Here is a 25,356-nt window from a genome sequence, read left to right on the forward strand (position 1 = left end):
GAAGGCAGAAATGTGCCTGGCGTCACAGTTTATTGTTATAAACCATGAAAGTTACAGCTGTTGTTTGGCACAGGTCTAGCAGTGCCCACTGCAGGGAGGCAGCAGCAAGCACCAGACGCCTTGCCTGGCCCAACCCAGCAGGAACATCCAGCCTCAGTTGGGTCCCCAAGGGAGACTTGGCATGTTGGCATGGATACAGGACAGGTAAAGCATGCAAGCGGGAAAAGAGGGAGGGAAGGGGCATGCGGCTGGGGGGTAGGGGAGATCCAAATAAAGCAGGATGATAGGGTCCCATCCCCACTCGGGAGACCAAAAGCCTTTCTGCCCCAAGGCTGTATGTAGTTCAGCATCAACGGGGCAAGGAGTTTGTCAAGGTGAAGGGCAGAGCTGGGGATCATGCCCAGTATTCCAGGCGCCCTCCCTCCCAGTCAGCCTTGGCACAAGACAGGGGTGAGGAAGGGGCTCTCTCCATGATTTGGGTAAGATGCCGAGGGCAAGGCAAGGGGCGGAGGCTTGGTGGGCATGGGGGCTGGGGCTAACCAACAGGCAATGGAGAGAATGGGGGCATCCAGAGAGGTGAGCTGAGGAGAGCTCCTTGGTCAAGAGAAAGCCCTGGGAAGACACAGACAGAAGGGGAGGGGCAGGACCACATGTCAGGAAGAGTTGGGGGAGATGTTGCTGGGGAAACAACCCAGTGTGGGAGGCTCGGGGAAGCCAGGGCCCAGTGAGACTCCAGGTGGACAGAGCCGTCGGAAAGGATCAGTCTAGCTTGGCGAAGCCTCCAATGGTGACTTTCCTCTCCGGCTTGGTGCCCACAGGCTCCTGCAGCTGTACCGCACCACCCCCTATGAAGCAGAAGGCAGGGCACACGGGCCCTGAGCAGTCCAGGGGGCACTCGAGGAGCCCCCGGAAGGACACAGCATCCAGGAAAGAGACTCGACCCCGCTCATAGTCCAAACAGATACCCAGGCGGGGTGGCAGGGGCACTGTGCAGCTGGCAGCCGGGCCATCCCTCCCTGTCAGCCCTGCATTTGAACTTGCTCCAGACCCCAGCAGGATCTTGCCCATGCCGATGGTTAGGAAAGCAAAGGGTGGTAACGCCTCCACGGTGGCATCCTCTGCACCGCTGTCATGCCCGCTGTCCGGGTCATACCTGCGGAAGGGGGAGTTGGGTAGGAGAATGTTGGGGGTGGAATAAGGGAGCCAGGCACGGGAGACCAGGAGGATGAGATGTTGGGAGGATGGAATGCTGGGAGTGGGAGGTGGAACAAATTGACTTTGGATCGAAGAGACAGGGTTCAGAGTATAGGGTTGGGGGCTTGGTTTGGTGGGAAAGGGTTATCGAAAGGAAAGCACATTGACGAGAGATGTTGGAGAAAAGGGAAGGTAAGTATTTGCACAGCACACTAAAGAAATATGGCAGCTGGATATAGTCGCACATGCCTGTAACCCAGTGACTCTAGAGGCTGAGGATTACAAATTTGAGGCCAGCCTCAGCAACTTAACAAGACTCCCTATTTCAAATTTTTAAAAAGTGAAAAAGAGCTGGGTGTAATGGTGCATGCCTGTAATCCCAGGGGCTCAGGAGGCTGAAGCAGGAGAATCGCAAGTTCGAAACCAACTGCAGTAACTTAGCAAGGCCCTCAGCAACTTAGAGATACCCTGTCTCAAAATTAAAAATAAAAAGGGCTGGAGATGTGGTAAAGCATCCCTGGATTCAATCCCCTGATACCGAATAAAGAAAATAAGAAATAAAAAGGGGGCTGGGTGTACAGCTCAGAGATAAGAGTGCCTCTGAGTTAAATTCCTAGTACTCCCCACACCAATGTGGTGCTTATCAAGATAGAAAGATGTTGAGAAAAATGGTGTTCAGGAAATCATGCTGGTACTTGGGATTAACCCAGGGTGCTTTTAACACTAAGCTATATCTCCAGTCCTTTTTTATTTTTCATTTTGAGACAGGGTCTTGCTAAATTGCTTAAGGTCTTGCTAAATTGCTGAGGTTGGCCATGAATTTGTGATTCTCCTCTTTTAGCCTCTCAAGTCGCTGGGATTACAGGCATGTGCTACTGTGCCTGGCTGGGAAGAGGGTTTTGAGAGTTAGAAAGTTTGAGGGGTTAGTGATTAAGATGGGGGAAGGTATGGCTGGGTGCAGTGGTGCATGCCTGTAATCCCAGTGGCGTGGGAGACTGAGACAAGAAGATCATGAGTTCAAATCCAACCTCAGCAAGGTAGCAAGGCCCTAAGCAGCTTAATGAGAACCTTGTCTCAAAATAAAACATTAAAAGGGCTAGGAATGTGGCTCAGTGGTTAAGTGCCCCTGAGTTCAATCCCTGGTATAAAAAAAAAAAAAAAAAGATGGGGGAGGGAAAAGGCTTGTAGAAATGAGATGTTTAAGGAAAGAATTGAGAAAAGATGGGGGTGAAGGAAGTTCTGGAGGGAAAAAGTTTCATGGAGAAAATAGGGCGCTAGAAAGGACATGAGGATGTGGAGATGTGGGGTACTGGTCTTGAATGACAGACAGAAGCAAGTGATAATGGCTTTCCCTTCCCTCGTCCCCTTCCCCAGCCACACACCCTGAAAACCAATCCTCAAAGACCCTTGTGCTGAACCCACAGCCTCCCAGCCTGGCTCCTCTGTTCCCGCTGCTTCCTTCCCAGCCCCATCACGGCAATTCTGGGTACTGCACTTGCTACCTCTGCCCTGTCCCTGGCTCCCACCCAGGGTCCCCGTTCCCTCCAGAGGGGCCAGACCTGGGGCTGATCACATCCGGGGCACCCTGGAAGCTTTCCTGAAGCTTGCTCTCCAGCCCGACGCCCACCTTGACCAGGTAGGAGGCAGGGTCTACGGCACAGGCCCAGTAGCTGCGGCCCTGGGTCACAGCTACATCGCCCAGGACCACATCCACACTCAGGTGACAGCCAGTCAGCAGCCGCTCAGCAGCCAGCAGCAGGGGCAGCCCGGGGACGCTCCGCACTGCTCGCTGGTCCTTGCTGATAGCCAGCCGCTCGCGGCTCGCACCCCAGCGGCCATCGAGGAAGAAGTGCAGAACTGGAACAGGGAGGAGGGTTGAGACAGAAGGAAGAATTCAGGAACAAACAAACGCTGGCCCTGGGGACAGGGAGATGTGAGCACAAGACACTGGGAGATTTCAGAACAGGGAACAACCTCTCAGGGTGTGCAGTTACCAAGAAAAGGTAGGGAAACTCAGGAGAACAGACCTGGGGAACTGAAATGAGGCTCATAAGAGAAAACGAAAGGGACATTCCAAGTGGAACCGGGCTCCAGGAAGTTTCACTGGTGACTAGTGAACAAGAACCAGAGCCCCAGACCTGACCGACTCACAAGGCCTCCTCCAACCTCCGCCCCGTGGCAGGCCCTCGGGACAGTCGGGGCTCACACCTGCCTCTGTACCCAAGCCTCCCTCTCTGCCTTTGCTTTGGAGGTGAGTGTCCCCTATCATGCCCAGGTCCCAGCAGGCAAACTGTTTTCTAGAGTCACTTTCCTGACATTCATTGAACTATGAGCCAGAAACTGTGCTGTCTTCACCAGTGTCACCTCAGAACAGTCAAATTCTCCCACAACTCGATGAAGCATCATTATTGTTGTTGTTATTCTGTGGGGGACTGGGATTGAACCCAGGATACCACTGAACTATAGCCTCAGCTCTTGTAATTCCTTTTTTTTTTTTTCTTTTCTCCATTTTGAGACAGGATTTTGCTAAGTTGACCAGGCTGACCTCAAATTTATGATCCTCCTCCCTCAGCCTCTCATATTGCTGCAATTATAGACACGCACTATCATGCCTGGCAGTATTACTGTCCCCTGTAGAACAGGACTCTGAAGTTCAGAGAGGGTGAAAAACTTGTTGAAAGGCACACAGCAAGAGTTAGATCTGGAATTAGAATACATGAATGCACACGACCAACAGTATTAAACCATCCCTCTAAGCTGCCTTTAATCTCAGTTTATGAGGCAGGAGGATCACAAGTTTGAGGCCAGCCTGGACAACTTTGCAAGACTCTGTCTCAATTTTTTTTTTATAATTTATTTCTTAGTTTTCAGTGGACACAACATCTTTATTTTATTTTTATGTGGTGCTGAGGATCGAACCCAGCACCCTGCGCATGCCAGGCAAGCGCACTACCGCTTGAGCCACATCCCCAGCCCCTCAATTATATATATATATATTTTTAGTTGTAGCTGGGGCCAATATCTTTATTTTAATTTTTTTTATGTGGTGCTGAGGATTGAACCCAGCGTCTCACTCATGCTAGGCAAGTGCTTTATGGCTGAGCCACAATCCCAGCCCCTCAAATTAAAAAAAAAAAAAAAAAATTATAAGGACTGGGAGCTGGGGTATAGCTCAGTTGGTAGAGGGCCTGCCTGGCATGCACAAGGCCCTGGGTTCAGTCCCCAGCACCACAATAAATAAATAAAATAAAATAAAGGGTGGGAATGTTGCTCAGTGGTAAAATGTCCCTGGGTTCCATTCCCAGTATCCCAACCCCCATAAAAAAAAATGACACTGTCTCTACAGTGTCCACCTGGAACCAGTGGAGGACCCAAGCCTGGCATCCCCAGGCCCCTTGCACAGATGTCTGTGTCTGCCACTCCTGCCACCGCCTGTCACTTACCAGGTGCCGGGGGCGTGTGCAGGTGTACGTCTTCGCTGTACTCGCCGTACCCGGCTTTGTTGCAGCCCCGGACACGCAGCACGTACACAGAGCCGGTGTCGGGGTTCTCCAGGAGAGCACTGGTGCCCCTCACCTCCTCCCTTCGCTGCCAGCGGGCGGGGCCCGGCTGGGCAGGCACATCAGTGCGACGGAACTCGACCGTGTAGTGCCAGGCAGGTGGTGAGTGGGGGGGCAGCCGCCAGCACAGGAAGATCTGGTCATAGGCAAAGGTGCGCTGGGTGTCAATGACGGGTGCCTCGGGCACTGTGGGAAGAGACAGCGGGGGGTCAGTCGGGGCCTGGTCACTGGCCTGGCATGAAGGGCAGGGCAGGCAGGAAAAGGGAGAGCAGCGGGAGCCGGGGGGGTGAGTGTGGGTGAGGGAACGGAGGAGAGAGCCCATCTGGGCACTGGGCACAGGTGGACAGGTCAGGGCCCAAGGAAGAAGAGGTGGGAGAGCACTGGGCAGGAGTCAGGAGGCCTGGACTACAGGTGAGTCAATTTCCCTTCCTGAGCCTCAGCTTCCTCCTGGGACACTTAAGGGTGTCAGACCAGAGAAGCTCCGGGGGCTCCTTTCGGCTTAGACCGTCTGGGAATTAAGAGGAGCCCCAGGGGGCAGACAAAGGCCAAGGGAACCCAGGCAAAAGGGCCCTGAGCGGCAGAGAGGGGAAGCAGGATTGGGGCGGAGGTGCCACCGTCGGCAAGACAGAAACAGGAGGTGACAGAGGGAAAGCAAGCCAGCCAGCAGGGCAGGGAGTGGGGGTCAAGGGGAAGAGAATAGGGGTCCCAGGACAAAAGATGAGAAGGGCCAGGGCCTAAAGAAGGCTCAAAAGAGACCGCACTGGCCAAGTGGGAGGACCAGGAGGTCGGGGAGAGCAGAAAGAAGAAAGCACTGAGTGGGGGGCTGAGCTGCTGGGAGCACGGGAGGGGCCGGTTTGGGGGCCCGGCGGGGGGCAGGGCCCCCGGGGCAGGGCCGCTGACTTGCCTGGGGTGCTCCGGAGCAGAGTCCGCGGTGGCCACAGCCTACAAACAAAGAGAGGGAGAAGCAGCGCTGAGCGCGGTAGGACGGTGTGGCAGGTGGGCTGGGTGGGAGGCCGGGGAGCTCCCCGGTGGGCACTGCCCCCCGGGCCCGCTGCTGGGGAGGAGGGGAGGAAGGCTCTGGTTGGGCAAGGGCCTGGCCACCTCCTTACCTCGCAGAAAGCTGAGCTCCGTCAGCAGCTTCATCTCACGCCCCACATCCAGCTGGCAATGGCGAAAGGAGGAGCTGGCAGCTGGTCGGAACGTCTGCAGGGCCTCAGTGGCTCTGGCAATTCTGGGATGGGGGCAGGAAGGGATCAGGCACTGCCGTCTGGGCAGCCGCCCTTCCCCTTGATTTTGCCTTGCCTGCCCCTGAGAACCTTGGCCTCACCCCTTGGAACACGCGGGCCTCAGTTTGGCCTAATGAAAACCCTCCAGGTGCCAGCTCTCCGCCTGGTGAGGACTCTAGACACTGTCTAAAAGGTCGCTACCCCCAAAGGCCCCTGCCTCCCAGAAGCCTGGGCCCTGGGCCGTGCCCCTCGGTACCTGTTGTGCAGCTGTTTGGCTGCTTGTACAAAGCAAGGCTGGTCTGTCTCCTTAAGCACTTCCTGGGCATAGCCCACCAGGCCTGAGCCGTCCAGCAGGCTCCGGTGCTCCTGGAGCTGGGCACTGAGACGGGTCAGCCGCTCCTGCTGACATTCTTCAATGGCCTGAAGCAGCGATGCCCGCTTCTCCTCCAGCACAGCCCCCAGCCCCCGTACCAGCTGTGACACCTCCTCCTTCGCCTGCTGACCACTCACCTGCCCAGGGAGCAACACCCAAAGGACGCATGACTTACTATCTTCCTGTTGCAGCCTCCTGGGACCACAGCACCACTAGGATCACAGGGGATCTGGGGGAATCCTACCCACACAACTTAATAGGGCCAGACTCACGGTTGCCAAGGCCTGTATCCTCAAATGGGCTCAACTTTTTTTTTTTTTTTTTTTTTTTTGGTACAGGGGATTGAACTCAGGGGCTCTCAACTGCTGAGTCATATCCCAAACCCTATTTAGAGACAGGATCTCACTGAATTGCTTAGTGCCTTCTTTTGCTAAGGCTGACTTTGAACCTGTGATCCTCCTGCCTCAGCCTCCCCAGCAGCTGGGATTCCAGGCATGCGCCACAGCACCCGGCATTGGGTTCAACTTTTGAAGGTTTGTGCTAACCTTCCTGGATGACCACATCATAACTATAGGGTAGAGAGAGATCTACTTCCTCCTTTTTTGTTGAACTCAATTGATAAAGGAAAAAGGCATAAAGGTTGTATTTTGTTTTGTTTTATTTTTGGTACTGGGCACTTTACCACTGAGCTACAAACCCAGCCCTTTTTATTTTTTATCTTGAGACAGAGCCTTGCTAAGTTGCTGAGGATGGCTTTGAAATTGTGCTCCTTCTGCCTCAGCCTCCTGAGTTGCTGGGATTACAGGTGTGAGCCACCATGATTGGCTAAAGCAAAAAAGTTTTTTTTTTCCCCTTTAATCTGGGATTGAACCCCAGGGCACTTAACCATTGATCCACATCCCCAGCCACCCCCTTTTTAGTTATTATTATTTTATTTAGAGACAAGGTCTCATTGAGTTGCTTGGGGCCTCGCTTTTGCTGAGGCTGGCTTTGAATGAGAGATCCTTCTGCTTTAGCCTCCCGAGTTGCTGGGATTACAGGTGTGCACCACCATGCCAAGCCAGCATAAAAGTTTTATTAATTTAAATTTATTTTTGTGGTGCTGGGGGTTGAACCCAGGGGTACTCTACCACAGAGGTATGGTCCTTTTTATTTTGAGATAGGGTTTGATAAATTGCCAAAACTGGACTGGAACTTCCTCCTGCCTCAGCCTCCTTTGTAGCTGGGATTACAGGCAAGTGCCACTGCACTGTGCCTGGAGAGTTTTATTAATTTTACATGTACTTGGGGATCTTTACAAAACAGTGAACCCCAAAGAAATCACCTAAGCCTGATGCTCTTAAACTTTTATTTAAAAAAGAACATTTTCTTTTTTATTTTGGGTACTGGGGATTGAACCTGGGGCCTTGCATATGCAATGCACATATTCTACCACTGAGATTTACCCCCAGTCACAGACCAGTATATTTGTAAAGAATGATAGAACAAATAAATATCTGGATTGAGGTAGTAAATCCTACGGCTGTTGCTAAGAGATAAGTGGAGAAGTGGGGTAGAATCGAGTGGAAGATAAGGGTTACTTCAAATAGTTTGTTTATTCAGGTTCGTTGTAGCCCCAATTACTAGTCTGTGGCGATTGAGGCTATTTTCAGGTCTTGGCACCTGAAGCACATTCCTTCCAAAAGAATATTTATGGCTGGTAATGTGTAGGGAAATACAGGCCAAATGGACCTTTTTTTTTTTTTTTTTTTTTGGTGGTGGTACTGGGATTGAACCCAGGAGCACACTACCATTGAGCTGCACCCCCAGTCCCCCCCTTTTTTATAATTTGAGAAAGGGCTTCACTAAATCGCTGAGATTGGGCTTGAACTTGGAATCCTCCTGCCTCAGCCTCCTGAGTTGCTGGGATTACAGGTATCAGCTACCACACCTGGCCCAAATGGCCCTTTCTGCAATTCAGTTCCTCAAACAATTTCAACTTGAAATAATCAATATACCAGTTTGAGATATTTTTCCTTAATTCCGTCATAATCCCAATCCCTTAAGGATTCATTCAAATAAGAGAGACCATGACCACACTAATGTCCACTTGGACCACACTAATTAATGTCCGCTGGCAGCTATGCCAACTTCATTGCCTATCCCCCCGTCTCAGCTGATCCAGTCTGGCACAAGATCAGAGCCATAACCTCACTGAGCTCCAGGCAAGTGTTCGATCCTCAGTAGGAGAGTGAGGCCGAGGACATCTGGACTCTCATCCTCAGCAACAGCTTACCAACCTCACTAGAGTCAGTCCCAGGGACAGCCTCCCCTGGGACACTAGGGTTCCTGCCAACCAAGTTTAACCAGAACCATGTCATGCACAGGTACCCCTCACAGACTTCCTGAGCTGGCAGAGAGGTGATGGGGGCAGGCCCACCCACATTCCCCTCTCCTTCCCACTCCCGGGTAGGGCCCAAGACCCACGCCCATGCCCTCCCTCACCTCAGTGTGCCTGACGGTCTCCTCCAGCTCACAGATCTGGGTCTGTACTGTGTCCTGGTTTCCCAGGATGTATGTCAGGCTCTTGGTCAGCTTGTCCTGAGGGGGAAGAAGGAGGTGGGCATCATGTCTGGCTCAGCAGAAGCCAGCAGTTAGGAGGAGGTATGTGGGTGCAAGTTGGCACTGGGGTTGGGTGAGGAGGGGTCCTCACCTTGAGGGCCTGGTAAGCGCTGAGCACTGGTGTGATCTTGTGCCCGCTGTGGGTGCGACGCACCCGGCAGAGTTGGCATACCAGCCGTTGACATGTCTTGCAGTAGTGGGTCACCTCTTCCTTGTGGTCTGGGCACATCAGGCCCTAGAAATACAAAGGGCAATGAGCTAGTCAGCCAAGGGTGCCTGTAAAGGTTCTGACCCATCACTAGACCAGCTGGGCGCCCCCACCTCCGCTGGTCAGATGAGAGGGGAAGGATCAGTGGGTGGTGCTCCACAGTGCCATCTGGTGGTGCACACTGACATCACAGACCTTTCCTGCAGTCCAGGCAATGCCTTTTCACCAGCATTGCTCCTTTCACCTATGGTTTGGGATGTGTGGTAATAACCATAATAATGGTGATAATTTATCTAAGGCTTGTGGTTCGTAATTAACTTTGTCCATCTTGTTCACTGCTGTACCCCAATGCCTAGAATAGCATCATGCTCCTAGGTGCTCAATAAATATTTGTTCAGTGAGTGAACAAAATATATAAACAGCACTTTGTACTGAACAACGATTATCTCCTGTGATCCTACTAACAACCCTGCCAGTGTGGATATTGTAAGGCACATATTCTCATCTCCATGCAGCAGAGTGCTTTCTCACATGACTTTATTACAGAGAAAGGAACTTGGGAGTGGTAAGCCCCTGCCCACCTCATTTTGGAAGCCCACAATGCCAGGCACCCCATCCATTCAGCACCACCCTGTCCCTCCCTCCCCAGCCCTGCAAGGGTTGGCTCACCTTGGGGCGGAAGGAGAGGGTGGGCAGGGTGGGCTCATGCTGGGCCTTCTGGGTGCCCCAGGGGTGGAAGAGCTTGAAGCACTCATTGCAGAAGGTGGCACGACACTCTGTGCAGCCCTTGGTGGCCTCTAGTGGTGGGGGCTTGCACAACTGGCACAGGATGGCGCCTCCTACGCTCACACTCTGGCGGTACCGCTCCACCACACGCTCTAGGGTCAGGTTCCGGAAAAGCCCCGCCAGGCCCCGCTCCCCCAGCTCCACGTCACCCTGGCAGGTCGGGCATGGGAACATGATCACCTGGGGGTGCAAAGCACCTCTCTTCCGCCCGGGGTATGTCCCAAAGCCTGTAGATGGACCCGGAGGTAGAGGAGGTAAGTTACAGCTGACTGGGGGTGGGTGAAGTCTGTTCAATTTTTAAAAATTAGATTTTTATTGCGCCAGAGCTCTGTTCTCACTAGAGCTCAAATAAGCAACATCTACACCCCTGTAAATACAGACAGGCAGCCCTGACCAGTGATGAACCCCTTCCATCTTCCTGATGGATGGCTCTACATTCCCACCCCCGTCCCACAGGCCCCAGCCCCACCTGATTTAAGCAGCCGGTCCAAGCGATCTGGCTTGGGGAGAGTTCTGCGGGAGAGGCGGGGGCTGCGGGTAGAAGGGGTGGAGGCAGGAGATGTGGGCTCCGAGATCGGGTCCCCACCATGGCCTATGTAGCCCTGCTGGCCCAACACCTCCCGAGCACAGGCCTGGCACACGTTGTGGGTACAGGGCAGCACCAGTGGCTGCTTGTACATCTCTTGACACACTGGGCACAGCAGTTCTTTCTCCATGTTCTTCATGCTTGTCTGTGGAGGGACCAGAAGGCGAGATCAGAGCTCGGATAGTTGGGCATATCTGAGCAGGCCCTCAGCTGCCTTTAGAGATTCCCAGCAGTCTCAAGAAGAGGCAAGACTAGCTACCTATGGCTTTTGCCCAGGACCTGCCTTGGCCTGGTTCACGCTGCTTCCCAGCCCTCTGTGCCTTGCCTGTTTCCCTCCCGTATAGCTAAGACTCCACAGAGAAGGGATAGTTGGAACTCCTGCCTCCCCAGCTTCAACCCCCACAACCATCACTTGGGCTGCAGAGGCCCAGGAGCTCACCTGTCTCCATCCCTCCATCTCTGGGCTACCTGCCCCCACCCCCGGCATATATATCAAGGGCACCGCCCATTCTGCAGCTCGATGCGGACCCCCGCCCCCTTCTCTAGCACCCCCTCCACACGCGTGACTCCTCCCCGCCAGCCAGGCACTGCCTGGTCTCCATCCTCCTGCCGCGGCTCAGGCCTGCGGCCACCCCAGCTTCCATCCTTCATCCTTCACTTCTCCATCTATCTTCTCTAGTCTCCCAAGACCAACCCCTTCCTCTTGGCCCCCTACCCTTTGGACTTTCAGCGCTTCCTGCAGCGCAACCAGGTCGGCCCTCAACCCCTTCCCCAAGCTAAGGATGGGGGGTCAAGCGCCCCGCCTACTCGCCCCCTCCCCACCGGAAGTATCCCTCCCCCTTTTGGTGGCGGGGGGTCCTCAAGCTATGCCCCACCCCCCACGCCTCACCTTGGTCCCTCTCTTCGCAGCCATCCCGGTCAGGGGCGCAGCTGACACAAAGGAGGGAGGGACAGGGAGGGAGGGGGAAGGAAGTGGTGGGGGGGAGCAGGGTTGGCACCGCCCCTGGGAGAGCCGGGCACGGGTTGCCATGACAACCGCAGGCTCGGCGCAGCCCTGAGTGGGGTGCGATGGGGTGGGGTCTCAGGGAGGGGTTCAAATTGGGAGATGCACCCTGGAGCAGCTCCTTCATCATTCCCTACGTGTCCTCAGTTTTCTTGGAAAATATCCAAGCTCACACATGCCCCCTTCTCATAGGTTAGTCCTTCCCCCCTGAAGCCCCAGTCCTGGTGCACTGCTGGCGGCTACCCCAGCCCACCCGCTGCGTCCGGGCAGCTCCTCGTTGCTTATGTCCCAGCAAACCCGCGCCTCCACGGCACTCACCTCCTGGCTGTCGGGATTACCCTCATACCTACATCCCGACCCTCCCAGTCTTTTCTGCCATCCCTTAGCCCCCTGCCAACACCCCAGCATCTCCCTGGATTCCCACCTGTTCCAGGTTCTGGCTTATCCCGGACCCCTCTATGCCCCCCTCCCTTCACCTCGACCCCACCTTAACTCACACTGATGCGAACCAGTGCATCCATGATGGAAGTGAAGGTCTGCAAATCCTCACCCTCAGCCATGGCCCTACCGTGCCCGCCCGCCCCCGGGTGCCTGATCCCGGCTGCGGCTGCGAACCCCGGGCTTAATGCAGGAGCCCGGTGGGGGTGTGGGGAGGGGTGGGGGTGAGGTGTCACTGCGCATGCTCCAGGGACCGGCCTTGAACGGCGCCCGTCGGGGTGGGGGGGTGGGTGGGAAATAGTTCTCCCCACGTGGTTTTGGAAGGGCGTTCAGGGGGGTTGGGTAACATGGAATGGTATTTGCATGTCTTATGTTAGAATTCTTCATTAGCTCTTATTTTTCCTCATAGTAAAGCAAGAGGCTAGTTTTAGAGAAAGATGAGCTCCAGGTTGGGAGCGCTTCAGTTTGGGTTGGGCTAGAGCCCACAGGAGATGTTGAGGCAGTAAGCGTGGCAGGTAGGTTTAGGAACAAGCACTAGAGGTGACATAAATGAATGGCAGAGAAGACACTGATGGCCTACAGGAGAGAGGCCATGTGCCCAATGACTTGAAGACGTAAGTGCAGCTTGTACTGAGAGGCGGCGGACCTACTGGGTACAGGGGAAGGCTGTGGACCAGGGCGGTGGCCGAGGATGCTCCTAGACGCATTGTTTCCTCCTTGTCAGAAGAGGGCGCTGCGTGCTAGCGCCGAGAGGGAGAAAGAGGAAGAGGTGGGGTGAAGCCAGTCCGCTTGCGGCGCTGACGCATGCGCACAACTAACCGCGCCCAGTTCGGCTCTCCTCTTTCTTGGCCGGAGGCTCGGATCCGACCCACTGCAGGGGCATGATGGGTAACAGGACCGACGGGATCCCCCGGCCTGGCTAGTGGGGGTCCGAGTTTGGGCGGGCCGGCTTTCCAAGTCCTTTCGGGTCAAAGCTGACGTGCTCCGGGTTCTAGGGAGCGGGCATTTCCACGGGACCGGAGGGGTCGGCCGTCCTGGGTTGAGGAGTTCCTGGGGCTCGCTGCGGGACGAGGGGGGCTGGGAGTGCGGCTGCAGCCCTGGGTGCCGGGAAGTCGTCGGCCTACCGAGCTCCGGACCGACCCAAGGTGCCCGTGACTCCTGGAGGGGGGCGGAGCCTGACTCGGTCCCTTCCCTCATCCCTTCCAGTGGTGGGTACCGGCACCTCGCTGGCTCTGTCCTCTCTCCTGTCCCTGCTGCTCTTCGCAGGGATGCAGATGTACAGCCGCCAGCTGGCCTCCACCGAGTGGCTCACCATCCAGGGGGGCCTGCTGGGCTCCGGCCTTTTCGTCTTCTCTCTCACAGTATCCTGCCTGCGCTGGAAGGGGAGGAGCGTTTAGGGGCTGGAAGGGTGGAGGGCCACGTAGACTTGTGCCCTTCCCTGGTCACCACCCAGTTCTGCCCCTGTTGTATTCCCTTCTCCTTAACTCAACGCAGGCCTTCAATAATCTGGAGAATCTGGTCTTTGGCAAAGGATTCCAAGCAAAGATCTTCCCTGAGAGTAAGTGTCTGAGTCCTCTCCTCTCTGACCCTCCCCAGACATGACACCGAATTTCTAAGTGCTTAGAAGGTAAAGGTGGTTAAGAAGAAAGAAGTTCACTCAACTCTCTGAAGATACTTTTGGATTCAGCGTCTAATTTAGCTCATGACATTGAATTCAGCTGGAAGAGAAGGACTCTGGAAGCCAGGACCAGTTCCAGGGAAGGTTTCAGGCCCGCACAGACAAGTGTGGGCTGATGTTTGGCATTCATCCAGAAGAGGAAGCAGGACCAAGTTCAGAGGGGTTCTGATGTGAAAATGACCCCAAATTAGTGAGTTCTACTGAGGGAATTTGTGAGGAGCCTAAGTATTACATACACTAAATTTTTATGGCAGAAGGGATAACTCAGATTATTTTCTGTTTGGAATAATCCTTACTTGTTCCTGTAATTTAGAATTGATGATTTGATTACTTATGGGGAATTAAGTTCATAAAGCAAATTAGGCATTAAGGCCAGATCACCTAAGGAATGCCACATGTTCAGAAATTCACAGCAGATGCAACTTCATGTGAAGTCTCCATCTGATAAGACAGATCTGTCATTGTTGCCCTCATTTCTTGGCCCCCTCTAGTTCTTGCTCTCTCTACCTACCCCTGTTGCAGGCTTCCAGAGCTCCTTCCAAGTCCCAGGACTTCTCTCTGTTACATTTTGATCCCATGTGTACCATTTTCATTTATTTCTGAAAGGAACCATTGTTGGGGGGCAAGATTCTTGTTCCTCTTTGGCTTCCCAGCCCTCCCTGGCTGGGCACATGGGCCTGTTTGCCATTGCTTTCTGCCCTCCCACCTTCTCTCTTGTCCTATTCCATATGTCTTAAGGTCCTTTCCTGCTCCAATAAACGACTGTATCCAGACAATCAGTCTTCCAACTTGTGTCCAGGGGGAGCAAGTCCCTCAACTTCCATCACTAGTCAGCCAGCTTAACAAATTGATTCTCATTAGCTGGCACCTGTTGGAAAGGCCTTAACCCCCTTCCTAAATGGGACCAAGTCTTGCTCTTCAGGCTGAGGCAAGCTAGGAAGTTAAGTGGGCTTGGGGCAGAGCTAGTGTTCTAAGCATTGTGAAGACCCTTAGAAGTCCTCCTACTGTCATCATGCTACGCCCTTCCAAGCAGGTTTCCCAAGACTCAGGGGGCCTCTGATTTCTAGGCTTTGTGGACAAATGCCTGGTATTTCCGTTGTGACTACCACCTGACTCTTTTTGTCCCTTCTTGTCTCCTTAGTCCTCCTCTGCCTCCTTTTGGCTCTCTTTGCATCTGGCCTCATCCACCGAGTCTGTGTCACCACCTGGTATGTGCCTGACAGCTGGGTAAGGGGTATATCACCCTGGCTTCCCCCGCCCCATGTAGCTCTCCCTCTGTGTTCCCTCCTTTAGTTTTCCCAGTTTCCCAGTCCTGAACTTGGATTCTTTCCCTGAAGCTAGACTCTGCCCTGGCAGTAGGCTGGTAGCATGCCCAGTGATGCTGTGGTCTTTCTGTCTCTACTCTGCTGTAGCTTCATCTTCTCCATGGTTGGTCTGTACTACATCAACAAGATCTCCTCTACTCTGTACCAGGCCACAGCTCCAGTCCTCACACCAGCCAAAGTCACCGGCAAGGGCAAGAAGAGAAACTAACCACAAATGTCTAATAAAGTTGATTCTTTGTAGCTCTGTGAGCTGTGCTATGTTGTGGGCCTCCTCTAACAATGCCTGCTGGGTATGTAAATGTTAAGACAGATGGGTGCCTACTCTTGAGACCTTGTGGATGGGGAAACTTTCCCCCCTTTTCTTTTTTGCTGTACTGAAATCGAACACGGAGTCTCATGCATGCAAGAGAAGCACTATACCACTGAGCTTCAGCCCAGGCCCTTTTAAAATTTTATTTTGAGACAAGATATCACTAAGTAATCCAGGCCAGCTTCAAGTTTGCGTTCTTTCTGCCTCAGCTGCCCGAGTAGCTGGGATTACAGGTGTGTGCCACTGCATTCAGCTTTAGCCTTCATTTTTGCCAAATATTTATTGAGTACTGTCAGGTTGGGCGCTTTGGTAGATACTGGAGTGGCTTTTACTTGTGAGAGTCTCATTATGGAAAAGTGTATGAATGATCCACAATGGTGACCTTTGGTAAGAGGCTGCAGTGAAGGAAGCCCTGTCTGTCAGAACTGGAATAGATCTTGGAACAGAAGAGTTAGAGAAAAGCCCTTCAAGCCAGTGCTGTAGTGGGGTTCCCTGTGGGGCTTTGTTACTCCAGCTCTCCACCCCAAGCAACCTCTGATGGAATGAGGCCAGGGACTGCTCAGGTCCTGCCCTGCCTGCTCTGTCATGAGGAGTGAATCTGTCCAGAGTGCCTAACCTTTAGGGTACTTGGGTGTCTCTACTGGATGGTGTGGGCTTTCAGCGCACACCTGTCTTGATCAGCTTTGTATTTGCCACATGCCTGAAACTGGGCAGAAGATTGGTGAGTTGGTTAAATAAAAGAACTTACCCTTCCACCCTTCCAGAACAGTATTCTGCACATGGGAGGTACCTAAGTTAGGAAAGAAATCCCAGTGAAGATGAAGAAGGAAGTAAAGGATTCTGGTCAAAGATTTAGGCCACCTTGCCCTGCCCCACTCCCATTTGTGTGCTGAGCCCCAGAACCTTCTTGCCTTTTATGCCCTGCCCAGGAGGGAATGCTAAGCAGTTTCCCCAAGATGCCGACAGAGGGCACTGTGGGTTTATCTTCTGGAGACCAGCAACACCCTCCCCAGCAAGTTTTCCCTGAGGAACCAGGGATGAGAGTGCTGAGGTCTTGCTGTGGAAGGAAACTTCTTTTTTTTTAGGTGTGTAGGGGGCTGGTTACCAGGGATTGAATCCAGGGGTGCTTTACCACTGACCCACATCCCCAACCCTTTTTTAAATTTTATTTAGAAACAGGGTCTCACTGAGTTTCTTCTGTCCTTGCTAAATTGCTGAGGCTGGCTTACAACTCATGATCCTCCTGCCTCAGCCTCCTGAGCCTCTGGGATTACAGGTGTTTGCCATTGTGCCTGGCTGGAAGGCAATCATGAAGTCTTTTGTTCTATCCCTCGGCTGGGAGTAGAGGTAGAGTTCAGTGGAGAGGGCTGGGGATAACTCAGTTGGTAGAGTGCTTGCCTCACATGCACAAGGCCCTGGGTTCAATCCCCAGCACCACACACACACACACACAGCTCAGTGGAGAGCAGCCTCCCTGAGAGGATGGCAGTTCTAGGCTGCATCTCCCCCACTGATGTGAGGAGTGGGAAGGGTTGTGATCCATAGGAGCCTCTGAGGGAGGAGGGGTATTCCCCAGAATGGGCCCTGGGCTCATGAGGAGGTTGGATCGGTTCTAGGTCTTACTGTCAAACTGAATTTCTCCTCACCTGGAGTGGGAGCAGCGGACAGAGGGCCAGGTCCCAGTCCAGGTAGACATAACTCTGGGATGGATTGGGTGGGGCCTGACAGCCAATATCCTCTGTGGATAGGGGAGGATAAGAAGGACCCAAAGTGCTGGGCGCGGTGGCACAGGCCTGTAATCCCAGTGGCTTGGGAGGCTGAGATAGGAGGATCAGGAGTTCAGAGCCAGCCTCAACAACAACGAGGTGTAAAGCAACTCAGTGAGACCCTGTGTCTAAGTTAAATACAAAATTGGGCTGGGATGTGGCTCAGTGGTCGAGTTCCCAGAGTTCAATCCCCAGTAACCCCCCGCCACACAAAAAAAGAGGACCCAGAGAGCAGGGGCCAGGAGGCAGTGCCAAGGAATCTGTAGGACCAGGGTAGCATGTGGCCCAGGAATAATGACCCCCTTCCTTGGGGAATGGGTGCATTTACAAGGCAGGTCGGCGCCAATGCAGCTCTCCACCCAGCCTATCTCTGTGGTGCCTAGTTGCAGGCTGCTTACACCTGACCTGCCAATTAACCCTGGCAGGGGCATCATAACCGCCTAATCACTATCATTAAGTAAGGGGGCCTGAGGACACCAGGACATCTGGAGAGCCAGGTGAGAGAGTAAAGGTCTAACCTCTTGGCCCTTGGTCCCCGGGGGTTCTGCTCCACCCTGGAGGCAGTAGACCTGAGGGAGAGTGTGGCATTCCTGCCCCTGGAGGACAGAGGGAAACCAGATGTTTCCTCCTCCTCCCTCGCACGTGGCCACAACACCCGTCAGCACCCGCTACTAGCTTGGGAAACTGGAGTAAATAATGCAGGCGGGAGGGGGGTGTCCATGCTGGAGAATGGAAGCCTGTCTGAGTGTCCCAGGAGTCGGTCCTTGGGTCAGAAGGTGATGCCACCCTCCAGGAGGGCAATGGGAAGGTGAGACCCAGGGCAAGCAGGCTCTCCGACCCTGGTAGGGCTGAATTTCCCAGGACTGGCACTAGTATGCAGGGTGCCTGACATTTAGGTCATGCCAGTGGCTCTGGGCGGGGACTGGGGCGCCCAGGGCAGGCAGGGAGGGGGAGACTGCATCAGACCTTGGCTCCAGCCCTTTCCGGCCCTTATTGTCCTTGGTGAGAACAGGACGCTGTCCTGTTCCCACTGCCCGGCCCCCCAACTCTGCTCCCCAGGGGCTCAGGAAGGATGTTGGGAAACAACAGAGAACCAGAGACCAGTAGAGACAGAGAGGCTGAGAGACACAGAGAGATACAAAGGGAAAAGTTTCAGTTGAAATGCGCACTAAAGCTCATTGTGAGACTGGGAGTGGGGGAGCCTGGGCGCTGTGGGAATCCTGAAAGAATGGCAGGCCAGAGGCCCTGCCCCAGGGGAACCTCCGGGCTGGCCTGCCCCAGGCACAGTCCTCCTGGACTTAGGGTCACTAACAGGACTGCCTCCTAAATAAACAATGGTCGGAACCCTGGAGCAGGCGCTTCGAGGGTGCTTAATTGCTCCCTTCAAATACTTTTCTTGGCCTCCCAGCCAACTAAAGGTTCCTGGGTTGGAGCCTGGGGAGGCAGGGCCAAGATTATGCTCCCAATCCATCCCTCCCAGGGAGCCAACTGCACTGTAAATGCTGTATAGTTGAATTCCTGCAGAGGCAGAGAGAAAAGCCCCCCAGGTGGCCTGGAATCAGCCACCCCCATCACCTGGAGCTGAGGGTCTAGAGCAAACCAGTGTAAGAATGGCTACTGCCTGGAGCTTTCCCTGGGCTCCCAGAGGCAGCCCTGTCCACCCCAACCTCTGCAGCACAGCAGGGTGGGAAACTCCTGGGCCCACGGGTCTCAAAAATCTTAGCAACTGCTTCTTGTCAGGCAGGTCCTTTGCAAGCTGGAGAAGTCCAGGTCCTACTACCTTTGGAGGTTCCAGATACACTTAAAAAGGAAAACAAGCACGTGTGCATTGGAGAAATTAACACACTGTGTGTGTGTGATGCTAGGGATTGAACTCAGGCCCTGGTTCATACTGGCCAAATTCTCTACACTGAGAAACATCCTCAGCCCAAATTAACACTTTTTTTTTTTTTCAGATGGAAACAATATCTTTAATATTTTTATTTTTATATGGTTCTGAGGATGGAACCCAGGGCCTCACAAGTGTGAGGCAAAAACTCTTCTACTGAAGCCACAACCCTAGCCCCACATTAACACCTTTTAACACAATGTTACAATATAATCGTGCTATCCACAAGATTATTACAGGATTTATAGGAAGTTTCCCATCACAGAAACTGCACATTCCATTTTATTGTTTAAAGGCCTATGAAAATAGTCATCTCAGATTCACTGTACTGTTCTTTCTCTTTTTGAATATATTTAAAAATTCTACAATGAAGATTAAGTCAAGCCCAGTGTCGTGTCACATGCCTATAATCCCGGTGAATCAGGAGGCTAAGGCAGGAGGATCACAAGTTTCAGGCCAACCTGGGCAACTTAGCAGAGCACTTGCCTAGCATGCTGTAAGCTAGGTTCCATCTCAAAATATAAATAAAATAAAAGAGGAATTAAATGAAAAGGGCTGGGGATGTAGCCTAACAGTATAGTGACCCTGCTGGGTTCAATACCTAGGTCAGTTTTACAGCAAGCCCCTTTCTCTCTGTTCTCTAGAGTAACAGTGTGATTGAAACTGCACTTGGCGATAACACCAGAAGTATAAAATTGAGGCCCTGTGTGACAAGTCTTGAGCCAAATGGTACTCCTGTAATGTGAGGAGCCGGTCGGTCTCTGAGACCTCTCATCTCAAATAACTGGAGGAGAAGGGCAGGGGACGGTCCCTTTTCCATTTGAGGCAGAGGCTACAGTGTCTGGGAGACTAAAGGGCAGAATTCCTGCCCACACTGGATCCTATAGGAAAAAACCCTCTAGATTCTCCCTTTTCTGGGTCAAGACTTTCCCTGAAGACTGACCACAGGCTGTCTCAAGGGTTTTAAAGGGGTGGGGCCCCCTGGGGGTGTCATTACACAACCCTAGAAATTCCTTGAAACAGCTGGATGCCCTCAACCTCCTGAATTATAGGAAAGCTTCCTACCACTCAGCTCTATCCGGTCCAAGACTTTTGTTTTTTGTCTTACTAGGGATTGAATCCAGGGCTTTGTGCATGCTGGGCAAGCACTCTGCACTGAACTCCATCTCCCACCCATTTATGATTCAGCCAGTTTCAGGTATCTAGACAGCACGTGGCACCGTGGGAAGAGCTATTTCTTGAAACGAGACAGCGCACCAGGTTACACTTGGAGCTCTTTGCTGAAACTCAGCTTTTACCTTTCCTCAGCTCCAACTTGCAGAATTCTCAGAAGGAGCCAGATGCTCCTCTAGATTGCTCAAGCCTGTTTCTGGGTCCCTCTTCCCCTAGGCTGTCATCTTTTCCTTCCTCTGTCTGCTCTGGGTTACCTTATCTAGGAGCCCTGACTCACCAGCCCTTCTCCAATCAGTGCACAGTCTCTCATCTCCCATTTTCCCTTAGAGCCATCTGTAATTTCCTAAGTATGTGTTTTTGTTGATTATATGTGTGTTTGTCCTGTTGCTGCTATGAAACTATGGGTGTCCTAAGGGCAGAGATAGACTCAACTGTAACCTGACCACCTGAAACCCTCCCCAAGGTCCTAGTAATCACCTTGGCAACTGTGGTTACCAAGTCCTACTGCCTGACATGATGTACAGGCACATATGGGGACCATGGGGTGGGACCACTGACCTGAGGCACCAACCCTTCACCCCCAATGCAAGTACATTTAAGGGGTCTTTAATCACCTGGCCCTGGCCAGCTTTCCCAGTTTTATCTCCTGCCACCTCTCCCCCAACCTCATGAAGTATTCTTTGTCCCAGAGATGGTCACAAAGGATTACTCACCACAGACTTTTATGCCTCTGTGCCTTTATTCAGACTGTTTCCTTGGCCTCCCTTGCTTCCTCTTCAACTGGAAATGGTTACTCATCTTTCTAGAATCAGCTCAAGTTTCTGGGCCCCTTTAAAACCTCTCCCCAGACAGTCAAGCTCCCCTCCTCTGGGACCTATTTAGTTTTGCATATTTCTCCATCTTTTATGGGGGCTCTTGGGTTTGGAATTTGTCTCCCTCTCTAACCAAAGGTAGTCATAGCAGAAAATGTCCAGTGATTCAGGAGGCTGAGGCAGGAAGATTGCAAGTTTGAGGCCAGCTTCAGCAATGTAGCAAGGCCTTAAGAAACTTAGCAAGACCTTGTCTCAAAATAAAAAAATAAAAATGGCTGGGGGTGGAGCTCAGTAATAAAGCACCCCTAGGTTTAATCCCCAGTATCCCCACCCTAAAAAAAGAACAGAAAATGTCAACAATTACTAGCGTGGCCAGCTGCAGAAGTAACTTAGCTCACTCAGTTTGTGAATGATGGTAAGAGGGGGAGCCAGGGCAGGGCTAAAGTGCATCCTCAGCCCTGAGACCGTAACTGGTGGCAAGTGTACATACCAACAAGTGTAGCTAATACACACTCATGCCTCCCAAATATCACACATTGTTTTAGGCACCCTACCTAAATCACATTGGGTTGTCTTTTGTTTGCTTTTGTTTTGGGTACTAGATTGAATTTTACCATTAAACAATACCCCCAGTCCTTTTTATTTATTTTGAGACAGGGTCTTGCTAAGTTGCTGAGGCTGACCTTGAACTTGTGTTCCTCCTGCCTCAGCTTCTTGAGTTGCTGGGATTATAGGCATGTATTGCCACACCCAGAGAGGATCAATTATTGGTTGTATTGTACAGCTGTGAAAAGTGAGGTCCAAAAAGCTAAAATTACTTGCCCCAGGTCACTCAGATAAATAAAGGAAGAAACCAAGATCCATCCCCAGGACCACTGGGCTCCAAAAGCCCAATTTTTTACCCCCAGCTACCCTGTTTCCCATACCCTGTGGCCATCACCTGTTCTTCGTCCTGCTGTGGCAGAAGGGTGATGATCTGCAAAAGGTTTGAGGAGAAAGGAGTTGGACCTTAAGAATTTTCTGGCTTTTGCCCAGTGCTTTCTATGGCCAAAGACCCTGAGTGTGGTAGACTGGAACCTTTGGAGTAGGGGACCAGGGACCAAGGGACCAGGGAAGCTGGGTCAGTTTCTCTGGGAAACATCAAATGCTAACCTGTCCTTCTCTGCATTTATAGAAACCCTACTGAGTTTCCCACCCTGTGCTTGGTTCTAGAGACAGGATGGTCCTGGGCAGGGAAACAAATCTCTTGTAGTTCAACATGGTTACTGCCATCTATAGAAGAGACTCAGTGGGAGCACAGAGGACGGAGTGGTAACCAACCCCCAAGACAGGACCAAGGCCCAAGGAGGCTACTTAGCAGACATGATGCTTGAGCTGATTGTTAGGGAAATATGCACACATTTTCTTGTAGCATATGTAGGGCTCCACTGTGTGTGTGTGTGTGTCTGTCTGTCTGGAGATTGAACCCAGGGCCTTACGTATGCTGGGCAAGTTGCCTACCACTGAGTTACACCCCTAGCTCTGTGTGTATGTGTGTTGGCATCTTGGCAGTATGTTAGGTTTTTGTTACTGTGATAAGATAAATATCTGACAAAGATAATTTAGAGGAGGAAAAATTTAGCCAAGTGCCAAGATGCCTGTAATCCTAGTGACTCAGGAGGCTGAGGTAGGAGGACTGTAAGTCAAAGCCAATTGAGAAATTAGTGAGACCCCGACTCAAAATTAAGAAAAAAAAAAAAAGGAGGAAAGATTTATTTTGGGTCACAGTTTCAGAGGTTTCAATCCATGGTTGGCTGGTTCCATTGATTTGGGCTTGAAATGAGGCAGAACTTCAGGACAGAAATGCATAGAGGAGGAAAGCTTCTCACCTCATGGCAGCATGAAGCAGAGGGAGGGAGAATAAAGGGGCCAGGGACAAGATATAGTTCCTAAGGACACACCAGCAAGGACCCACTCCCTTCAGTTAGGTCCCACCTCCCAGTAGTCCATTCAGCTTTGACTCATCAATGCACTAGTATATTGATGAGGTCAGTGTCTTCATGATCCAATCATTCCCCATAATCCCCACCTCTGAACATTGCTGCACTGGGGACCAAGCTTTCAACATATAATCCTTTGGGGGCGTCATTTCAGATCCAAACTAGATCAGATGGGAGCATGATATTAATATATTTTTAATGCACTGAGTATCTTAATATAAGATATGAGGTTTCAGAATCTGTCTTTCCTCACTCAAGATGCCACCTCTATCCTGCTAAGTTGGTATAGATGCTTATCAATTTCTTCCCTCTTTATTCTGTTTCATAGACCTGGAGAGGGAGATGGTATATTGTAGTGGTAAAGTAAGCAGGTTTTGAAGTCAGATTGTCTGGGCTGCACCTCAGTTTCCTCATTTGTTAAACAGAAATAATAATAGTACCTATTTCATATGGTTGCTGTGAAGATTGGATGAGATATGCACTTACAGCACTCACCACAGTGTCTGGCACCTAGAAATCAATCGGTGAATGCTCGCTGTTACCATGATCCCTGTCTGACCACTTCTGTACCAGCAACACAGCAGAGTGCTTTTGCCCAGAATATACCTCTGAGTTGGATGGCTTCTTACTATCTGTTTGACCTTGGGCAATTTACTTGCATTTTATCTTTTCTGTGTCTCCTTGCTCATACATGGGGATGTGAAAATACCGACTGCAGCATGTTGTGAAAATTAAACATGACACTGTTGCACAGGGCATGACACATAATAGCTGCTCAGATGTTTATTTACTACTTCTGATTATTATTATAATCATTTAACTTATTATCTTTTACCCCCCTAGGATTGAACCCAGGGCCTTACACATGCTAAGCAATTGTTCCATCACTGAGCTGCATCACTTATTTTATTTTGTTACCAGGGATTGAACCCAGGGGCATTTAACCACTGAGCCACATCCCCAGCCCTTTTATGTTATCATATTATTTTTGGTACTGGGGATGAATCCAGGGTTGCTTAACCACAAGGCACATTCCCAGCCTTTTTTTTTTTTTTTTTTTTAGAAACAAGATCTCACTGAGTTGGTTAGGGCCTTGCACAGTTGCCGAGAATGGTGTTTAACTTATGATCCTCCTGCCTCAGCCCCCAGAGATGCTGAGACTATAGGCATGCACCACCATGCCTACCCCCCCCCCACCCCCGCCCTTTTGGCACTGGGGAACTCAACCACTGAAGTCACACCCCAGCCCTATTTTGCATTTTATTTAGAGACAGGGTCTCACTATGTTACTTAGTGCCCCGCTTGCTTTTCCTGAGGCTGGCTTTGAACTCCTGATCCTCCTGCCTCAGCCTCAGGGATTACAGGCTGTGCCTCTGCGCCTGGCTCTGCCAAACTCGTGTGAGCCCACACTTTTTTTTTTTTAATACCTTAAAGATCAAAGATATCAGATAATTCCTCTGCAATTTTTCTATTTTCTTTAGATATTTTTTAGTTGTACACAATATCTTTATTTTGTTTATTTATGTTTATGTGGTGTTGAGGGTGGAACCCAGGGCCTTGCACGTGCTAGGCCACAACCCAAGCCCTTTTCCTTCGATTTTTAAAGGACATAACTCCTGGAGTCCTTCTCCCTCTGGCTTCACCTGTGCATTTCTTTTTCTTTTAATATTTATTTTTTAGTTGTAGGTGGACATAATATCTTTATTTCATTTTTATGAGGTGCTGAGGTTTGAACCCAGTGCCTCACGTGTGCTAGGTGAGCTTTCTACCACTGAGCCACAACCCCAGCCCCTGTGCGTTTCTTTTAAAAACCATTCCCACCAAGCTATAATATATAATACTTACCTAATATATTATACTTACCTAAAGTATTATAATATATATAATACTTACCTCAAGACATCATGGCTAGTTATCAATTCAGGGCTTTCCTGACTCCTTCCCCTCTTCCCTCTCCCCACCTCCTCAAGCCTCTTGGCACTTTGTGTGTGTGCGTGTTTGTGTCTGTGTGTGTGTGTTTTGGTTCTGAGAACAGAACCCAGAGCTTTGTGCACGCTAGGCAAGAACTCTATCACCTCCTGGTGCTATGGGGCACGCCTGTAATCTCAGCGATCCGGGAGGCTGAGGCAGGAGGATCACAAGTTCAAGCCCAGCCCTAAACCTGCAATTTAGGCACTAAGCAACTTGGTGAGAAATTGTCTCAAAATAAAAAATAAAAGGTGGGGATGCGCTCAGTGGTTAAGCACACCTGATTCAATCCCTGGTAACAAAACAAAATAACAACAAAAACTCTACCATTATAGAGTACCAGCTCCATCTTCTTGGCTTTTTTTTTTTTTTTTTTTTTTAAATCTCCAGTCTATCATGGCGCTCAAGAAATGCTTCAGTGAATGAATGAATGCCCTGGGGATCATATTATATTCCCACCTTGTTGCAACGTTTAGGGGTGA

At 51.5% G+C, this 25,356-nt stretch overlaps 2 protein-coding genes across 5 annotated transcripts; one reads left to right on the top strand and one right to left on the bottom strand.

Moving 5' to 3' along the window:
* Window positions 1–686: 686 nt before the first annotated feature.
* On the bottom strand, window positions 687–12,097 carry Trim46 (tripartite motif containing 46). 4 transcript variants are annotated; one of them, XM_026405017.2, is made up of 10 exons: window positions 12,035–12,097; window positions 10,418–10,679; window positions 9,832–10,175; window positions 9,046–9,189; window positions 8,838–8,933; window positions 6,237–6,490; window positions 5,864–5,985; window positions 4,638–4,940; window positions 2,754–3,051; window positions 687–1,153 (listed from the first exon to the last, which is right to left on the bottom strand). In XM_026405017.2, the coding sequence occupies exons 1-10, from the start codon at window positions 12,095–12,097 to the stop codon at window positions 760–762; spliced, it is 2,280 nt and encodes a 759-aa protein (XP_026260802.1). In that variant the 3' UTR covers window positions 687–759. The 4 variants fall into 4 exon arrangements, with proteins under 4 accessions (XP_026260802.1, XP_077647542.1, XP_077647543.1 ...); XM_077791416.1 differs by lacking the exon at window positions 12,035–12,097 and adding an exon at window positions 11,424–11,447; XM_077791417.1 differs by lacking the exon at window positions 2,754–3,051 and having other exon boundaries at window positions 1,021–1,153.
* Window positions 12,098–12,779: 682 nt separating this feature from the next.
* On the top strand, window positions 12,780–15,222 carry Krtcap2 (keratinocyte associated protein 2). The gene is given in 6 exon segments (XM_026405048.2): window positions 12,780–12,815; window positions 12,818–12,863; window positions 13,182–13,336; window positions 13,470–13,533; window positions 14,795–14,861; window positions 15,066–15,222. Coding segments are annotated over 6 exon segments (489 nt in total). The 3' UTR covers window positions 15,187–15,222.
* Window positions 15,223–25,356: the final 10,134 nt, after the last annotated feature.

The sequence above is a fragment of the Urocitellus parryii genome, chromosome 11, assembly GCF_045843805.1.
Source record: "Urocitellus parryii isolate mUroPar1 chromosome 11, mUroPar1.hap1, whole genome shotgun sequence".
NCBI classification, from domain to species: domain Eukaryota; kingdom Metazoa; phylum Chordata; class Mammalia; order Rodentia; family Sciuridae; genus Urocitellus; species Urocitellus parryii.